This window comes from Dendroctonus ponderosae, unplaced genomic scaffold (genome assembly GCF_020466585.1).
Source record: "Dendroctonus ponderosae isolate FM_Combo_2020 unplaced genomic scaffold, Dpon_F_20191213v2 Dpon_F_20191213_1, whole genome shotgun sequence".
Lineage (NCBI taxonomy): Eukaryota > Metazoa > Arthropoda > Insecta > Coleoptera > Curculionidae > Dendroctonus > Dendroctonus ponderosae.
In genome coordinates this window covers 41,955,044-41,963,080 of record NW_026017110.1, presented here as the reverse complement: position 1 = coordinate 41,963,080, position 8,037 = coordinate 41,955,044, and the positions used below count along the sequence as shown (strand labels likewise).

At 35.8% G+C, this 8,037-nt stretch overlaps 1 protein-coding gene across 1 annotated transcript; it reads right to left on the bottom strand.

The window, feature by feature from the left end:
* Positions 1 to 2,260: 2,260 nt before the first annotated feature.
* On the bottom strand, positions 2,261 to 7,597 carry LOC109540845 (cytochrome P450 9e2). The gene is made up of 7 exons (XM_048661736.1): positions 7,271 to 7,597; positions 4,080 to 4,243; positions 3,831 to 3,996; positions 3,547 to 3,712; positions 3,258 to 3,462; positions 2,881 to 3,129; positions 2,261 to 2,799 (listed from the first exon to the last, which is right to left on the bottom strand). Exons 1-7 carry the CDS (start codon positions 7,468 to 7,470, stop codon positions 2,363 to 2,365), a joined length of 1,587 nt encoding a protein of 528 aa, XP_048517693.1. The 5' UTR covers positions 7,471 to 7,597; the 3' UTR covers positions 2,261 to 2,362.
* Positions 7,598 to 8,037: the final 440 nt, after the last annotated feature.

Sequence of the window (8,037 nt, the reverse complement as noted above, 5' to 3'; positions counted from 1 at the left end):
CCATGACTAGTATACGAATTAGGATCGTGACATTTAGGACGTAGAAAGATAGAGAACATAGCGAAGAAGAGATAGGGGGTAGTTACATGAGACTAGAGGTGGGATGAACGGTTATGTTTCTGTAACGAGGTTGCAACGTTCCAGTTTCACGTTGGTAATAGGTTTCAAAATGCGGTTCCAAAAGGAATATGTTACTTTGAACATTTTTCATTAAACATGCGCAATGATGATGGTAGAAATAGTAATGACAAATAATGATTTCATTTATTAAAATAATAATTCTTAACTAAAGCTCTTAGATAACATAAAATATTCTAAAATCAGAAACAAAACATGGGTCAGTAGTACCTTAAAGAACAAAAGAACTGATACTAAACTAGATAAAATATATAAATAAAAACTGATTAAATAAAATATACGCTTTATTTGCAAAACTGTTTAAAAATCTAATTTTTTTTGATTTAAAAATTAATTAACGTTTAAAAATAAAAATTTTTGCAGATGCTTTTTACTGAGTTCGAAGTATTACCCGATTTAACTTTGGTACCACCAAAAAATACTTTTAAAAAATATGTCGACCTTACAACGCCTATATAACTAACTTTAATTTCATCTTATGACTGAATTTATATCTAAAAATGGCAAGCTTGCTTAAAAGCAGGTGCACATTCTGCTTACAACGTTTATTATTTTACATTTTAACTGTGATGGAATTTATGTCTTATTATTATTTTATTTTTATTACTCTATTAATTTTTATTACTCTAAATTTGGTCATAGCTCATATGCAAGTGTACTGCTTAGTTTGCTGATTATAGGCATACATATATATACATCTCGAGCTAAGTTTATTAATGAGAGAAATCCCTTTTATTTTAAGATCTATTACAGAACGTCAACAAACTAAATACTTCTAGACTAAAAATGTTGAATTAATATCTGATCCATATCTGAACGATTATGGACTCTGGAGAACTGAACAGAAATTCCTACAAACGAAAAGTGATAAACACAATAATTAAGGCAACACTCTACGATACATATTTTCCGTTGACAAATGGTTACTGAAACTGCTGCAATTGGATAGAGCGCTCGACGATGCCGCATCGGTTCTGTGCTAACGCAAACCACTTTTTCAGGTTTATGAGACAGTTCCAAAAAAAAACGTTTAAATCGGCAAACGGCTGTAGCAAGTGCGAAGTGCACGCAACTGTTTAGGTTATATGAGACAGTTCCAAAAATAACGGTTTAAGTCGGCAACCGGCGGCAACTGAGGCGAAGTGCGCGCAACTGTTTAGATTTTATGAGACGGTTCCCAAAAGAACCGTTTAAGTCGTCGAACGGCTGCAGCTGAATAGATCGCTCGACGTTGTCGATCTGTGCTGGTGCGCACCGCCGTTACGGTTTTATGAGAAGGTTCCAAAAACAACCTTTTAATTGGCAAACGGCTGCAGCTAGATGGATAGATGCTCGACGGTGTCGCATCGGTTCTGTGCGAACGGCTTTTTCGGGTTTATGACACGGTTCCAAAAACAACCGGTTAAGTCTGCTAGCTGTAACTACGGTTTCAGGTTACACGTTTGTAACAATGCTATTTTAGCTGTTACGTTAAATACCGACCATCCCTACCTGAGACATCTGGTCAATCTGCAATTTTTCAAAAATGCCGGGGATTTAGAACACCTGGAGGTCCTCACGAAATGTACCGAATTCACCGGCAATCAACCTCCCAACAAACTATCTCCCTCCAACTTACCCACATATGCTCAAAGTCGAAGAATAGAAGAGTGTATTCTACAGCCTTTCTCGAGTTTAATATGTCACTTTTTTGTCTATAATATTATTAGAAGTCAATACCGATATCGCCACCGACATCTCCTTAAAGCGTATCAACTTCACGTTAAACTTTTATATTTAAAAGAAAGTTCTCCTGGTTGCATTTTTTAATGATAGTTGCAGTTTTCTCCCGCTCCAAAATTATTTTTTTCTTCTAGTTTACGGGAATTTTTGTACGCACTGCTAGAATTTAAAAAAATGTTCCTTTGAAGGATGTTCAATTTTCCCACGATTACTGTAGTTGGCAACTTAATGCGGACTCGATATGATTTTTTTAACTATGGTGGTTCTTTCCCTTGCCTGTAGTTTTTGAATGCAAATGTCAAAGGCCAAGCACATTGGGACCAAGTTCGAGTGGCCCATTTTCATCTTTCCTCCGATTAACCTGAAACCGCATGTATTTAAGTTACATAATAAATCCATATTTGCATGACGGCCATCATTTAATTTTTAAATACATAATATAAAAAGTTAACTCTGTACACTAACAACCTAAAAATATTTCTATTTATAAAAATGATCCTGATCAGTTTTGAATTTTTCTCAGTCCTAACCAGAAACCGCCATCTGCAGTGTTTTTAAATGTTTTTTTGCAAAGTTTCAATGGCACACTGAGACGCTTTGTTGGCTCAATTTTGAAATTCAGCAACAAATGGTATAAAACAGCTTTCGCTTCAAGAATAGCGAACCTAGAACCGATACAGTTTCTCGGACCTGAACCGAATGGAATATATGTGTAGGGTCTAATCTTGTCCTTATTTTCGTCGGAAAATCGTTCGGGATCGAATTTCTCCGGATTTTCATAGTAACGTGGATCTCGATGAAGGCCCATCATGGGAAGCATCAGCACGTCTCCAGGCTTCAGGTGAACCGGTTTTTCATCGGGACGGACAGGTTGAATTGTGTATGATTTAGTACATTCTCTGTCCATGCCTGGAACGGGCGGCCATTTCCTAAGTGCCTCTAAAAAAGGTTGCCAGTGTCAGTAATGAAAAGCGTAATATTTTAAAGCTACACAAGTGATGGAAAATATTGCGTTTTTACCTGAAAACACCATATCCATGTATTTCATTTTCAGTAATGCATCATATGACAGCTTCCCATTATTAGCTTGTTGTGTCTCGATAATTTCTTCCCTGAGCCTCTCTTGAATATCTGGGTTTATTGCTATTTCGTAAGTTGCAAAACACAAGGAAGTTGATACAGTATCGAAACCAGCAAAGAAGAAAATTAATGCTTGTGACGTAATATCATCATCACTTAAATATTTGAATTCCTTCGCTTTTGGTTTATCTAAAATGTAATTGTTATTACTAATTTTGTTATGTACTATGCAAAAGTAATATATTACATTTGTAAGTAATTCTGTACCGAATTTTCACAAATTTGTATTGAGGTCTATTTAATGAAAATTATCTTACTTGTAGAAGAAAATTCTTTGACGGTGGCAAAACCTGTTTCGACAACTCCTTCTTCTTCATTAGTGATGCCTTTTCGTGTATCCAAAAGCAGATTCAGCATATCTTTCCTGACAATGCTTTTTTGAATCCTAACTTTGATTGTATCGTGTATTATGTCTCGAAAGTAGCGTACTGGATTTCTTGGAAATAGGGTTAATCTGAGGTACTGGAAAAGTATTAAACAATGCGTAGTTCAATATAGCTGTTAAAAACATTTAAGCTCAAAATGCAGTTATAAATACATTCATACCTTGGCCACTGTGGGCAATGACGCCAAGGTAATAAACCTAAGTTTGTTTATGAAACCACCGAAATCAGTTATTGTCTCGCCCATGTTATAGAATGTATTTTTGGGGTCTGCTAAAGAGTTTACTTGGATTCCAAATGCAGATGTGGCAATTATGTCATTTGCGTACCTAAATTTAAACCAAAACTATAAGAATATGGTAAAAATCGGAATAAAGCAAATTTTAGCAACATGAGAACACGATTTCTTACATCATCATCCTTCTTACCAATATAAATGTAACTTACTTTGTAAACACATCTTTTAATTCAATTTCAATAAATTTCTCATTTTTACTTGCAAAATGTTTTGAGAAATTTTCAGCAGTTTCGTTTATTACATCGAACATATGCTTCATTTTGCTACTAGTAAAAGATCCACTCAAGGTTGCTCTCATTTCCCTCCATTTCGCTCCTAAAAATATGCATTTAGAAACTTATACGTACAAAATTACTGTCTGCAGCTAAAGTGTTGAAAATTTACTAATTAATTCGTACCTCTTAAAGCAAATAAATTCCCACTCCATATTGGATCTGCTTCCGGTTCAACAAACTTTCTGTGATCAGTAAAATGGTCAAAATCTTTGACTGTTATTTGCTTAATCAATTCTGGATCTCTTAGCATTATCGAAGGTGTTGCAAATTGGAAAAATCCAGTATATCTAAAATGTGCAATAGGTACTTGTATTATTTACACTCAGTTTCGCGTTCGAAAATGCTGTTGAAAATGTTGTATTATATCCTTGAGTTAGATTTGCGTCAGCGTGATTTTAGCGTTCTCTATTGTAATGAGAAAAACTAAGTATTTCAAGACACTGATTGACATTTGATTTTCCTATATTTTACGATATAATCACGAATAATAACACAAAAGAACAGACTAACTAAAACTAAACGTTTTAAAAGAATCCAGGAAATTAGATGCTATCGAATCACCTAATCTCGAGCAGATTAACATACTGAACACGATACATATCGTCGTTCTAAGATGCAAGTTGCCTAACTCACAAAATGATAGTTTTGTAGGCGAGCTAAAAACCTTTTGTAAAGTTTAATTTTAATTAAAACAGAATAAAAAAAAAAATTTCACATTGCTTGTTTTTATATGAATGAATTTAATGTGTACGTTATATTTAACTTTAATGAAATTTTAATTTTTTTCTGCGATTAAATGAACATAGGCAAGTTGCTTACTTATTTTTTGACTATTTTAGGACTTGAGCCATTTTTGTTTATCATCAAACCAATGAAAAACTCTGAAAGAATAAATGTTTACTATAATTTATTTTATTAATGAAAACCAATAGCCAGATTTCTGAAGAGAAAGACTTTATTTAATACTTTTACAACTTTAACAATAATTTTTACGTTTTATAAGTGGGACAAACTATCGTAAAACGCATTTTTTTAAATCCATTCAATGTTGAAATTTCTCCTTTTGAATTGGTATAGGTCCATCGTAAATTTGAGGGAGGTCATCATATGATGAAACAATTTTATTTTTATTCAGCCGACATGGTAAAGGTTTCCGTTCTTCTGAGTGAAGAATTTTAAACATGATGGACCTATCTGGGATATATCTGGCCTCTGATTTCAGTGACAACCACATCGCCTGGACCACAGGCCGGGGTTCCGGGTCTTATAGCATTAAGAACTTGCATTTTCTCAAAATTTTTGAAAAACCTATAATCTAGGTACTTGACAATATATGGTCTTGGGTTGAGACGTGCTGATTGCCAAACTTCAAAGTAATCTTCTTCTTCTGCTATTTTAGCCCTTTTTTGTCCACTCCTGGACATAGGCCTCTTCCAATGACTTCGATCTGTCTTAGTCGGTATTTATCCAATTCTTTCCCGCATGTCACAGGATGTCGTATCTACGTCCTGCCTGCGGACGCCCTATGCTTCTTTTTGTTTCCCTTGGGTTTCATTGCATTAGTGGTTTCGTCCATTTGGAGTTATTTCTGGCCAGGTTTCCTGCTCACTGACACTTGAGCTTCGCCACTCTTTCCACGACGTCGCAGACTCCTGTTCTCCGCCTAATATCTACGTTTGGGATCCTGTCCCGCAGATTTACTCCCAGCAATGCTCGTTCAATCGCTCTTTGGCAAATTTCGAGACGATTTGCGATATTCGCTGCAAGGGTGGAGATTTCGAGTCCGTATGTTGCCACAGGCAGAATGCAAGTATCGTAGACCTTCTTCTTTAGGTTTATTAATATTTTTGGTTGTCGAAGTAGGTAGCTAAGCTTCCCGATTGCTGCCCAACTGAGGCCGATTTGTCTAGTAATCTCTGCGGTTTGATTACTTTTTCCGATTTTGATGTTATGTCCCAGATATATGTATTCTTCGACTAGCTCAAAAGCATGGTTCTTGATAGTGACTCTGATGTTAAATGTGCTCATAAATTTCATCTTCTGTAGTTTCATTTTAGGACCAACAGCTTCGGAAACTACTCTGAGTTCTTGGAGCGTCGTCGTAAGTTTGGCCGAAGCGCTGCTAAAGAGGACAAGATCGTCTGCGAAGCGGAGATGGTTAAGATATTTCCCAACGATCTTGATGCCTTTATGAGCTCATGATAATCCTTTAAATGCGTTCTCCATTGCTCGGGGGAATAATTTGGGTGATATTGTATCCCCCTGCCTGACATCTCGCTGTACTTGGGCTTTTGCAGTAACCCACTCTTCGTCAATTTTTACGTGCATGGTAGCATGTTTGTAAATATATGGGTGGATAAGAGCCGAAGCCGAATAACAACTGTCAAAGCCAGACCAAATATCAACCTCACCTGCACGTGTTGCATACTGCAAAAAACGAACGAGGCCCTGACGACCGAGATACGGCGGAATAACCGTTCCACCTGGAGTAAGAAACTGTAATTCCCAAACTCAACAACTAGCCTGGCAAGCGTGGTGTTTTAATTCCAACTCCTTTCATAGAAGGATATATCGAAATTTAAAACATGTATACCTCGGGGCGAGTAGAGGCGAAAACCCGGAATCTCGCACTGATACTTCAGGCAGCCCCCTTACGTAATCAGCTGGGACATTTATCATTCCAGCTTCCTTTCAATACTTGAATGCATTGAGTCGCATTCCATCGGTGTGTGTCACTTTTCAAGATACTTCTGCTCAATTGTTGTTTTACTTTATTTGAATAAATATAAAAGGGCACTTAAGAGCAATGCATTCCTGTTCTGGCAGGTACAACCATCGCTATAAAAGGTAATCTTGCTTACGGCTTCATTTTCGTTCACTACATGGTTTCTGACAAAACGATACAATCTGGAAGTAAAGATGTTGGCTGTCAAACCTTGTCCTTCGTGCCGAAGGTATACTTCGGACAAAATAATACCGACTGCAAATCCATCGTGTATACATTACAATTTTCTGCGTCTTTGTCTTTCTGTTTTTCATTTCGCGCTTCTTCTTTTTTCACATGATATTTTTCGTATATTTCTATGCTGATGCTTCCTGTTTTATGAGCTACACACTTGTCACATTGATCTTTCTTCGGTGAAAATAATGCGATATTTTGTTTCTTATAAAATACAGCTAGTAAGTAGGAACATATTTTTTCTGAAGCCGAGTCGAGTTTTACTTTTTACTTATTTTTTACATATGACACGAGTAGAAATACACACACCGACTTAAGAGGCACATTCATATAGTGAGGGTATTTCTTTACTCACCTGGTATCAGGGTGCATATTATAAATCCATGATACATGTTCGCTCACACTTTTCACTTTGAATATAGAGGTCCAAGAATCTCCAAACAATGGCCATGGTTTTGTTTGTTTAACGCCCATTCGTGTAAAACGATTTAAAGGCCAAATGAAACTATACCATAATAAAAAGGCCACTACGCCAGCTGCTATTAACCATATCATTTTTTTATTTTATTTTAAAATTTAAATTCAACTATGCTGAAACTAGTATCGTTAATGATTGAGAGGTATCCAATACGAGCTACTAGGTATCACTGATTAGGTGCCCCCGTTCCAAATTAATGTTATTTGTATTCCGCGGCAACACGCATCATCATTTAAATTTAACACAGTGTACCAAAATCACGTTGCCTTTTGTAACGAAAATCATATTCTATTTCATTAATTAAGTGAACTAATTTAATAAAAAAAACCGAAAATTAATGTTTTATTTTTACGATAATTAATTTCAAGCACTTTGGAAATAAAACGTCTATTGCAATGGATCACATTTTTCGTTCCCTATATGTTTTGACATTGTAAATGTAGTTTTCTATGAGATAATGAACGTGCTTTGTGTTCAAATAATAATAATCACATAATGACTTAGCAATTCGGCAAATGTGTTGACTGCATAACAGAGAAAACGTGTGGATGTCGATCAAACAATGGTTTTTATTGTGTTTTGTAGGAAATATGTGCAAGTGGTTGGTGCATTCAGAAATAAAATATTTGACGGTATACTTAATG

Bases quoted from the DNA above. Each gene is read 5' to 3' on its own strand.
- LOC109540845 (XM_048661736.1), bottom strand. From the start codon at position 7,470: ATGATATGGTTAATAGCAGCTGGCGTAGTGGCCTTTTTATTATGGTAT. The intron at 3,463-3,546 runs GTATGAATGTAT...ATACTTTTCCAG, and splicing joins CATTGCCCACAGTGGCCAAG to TACCTCAGATTAACCCTATT. The intron at 3,130-3,257 runs GTAAGATAATTT...ATTACATTTTAG, and splicing joins CAAAGAATTTTCTTCTACAA to ATAAACCAAAAGCGAAGGAA.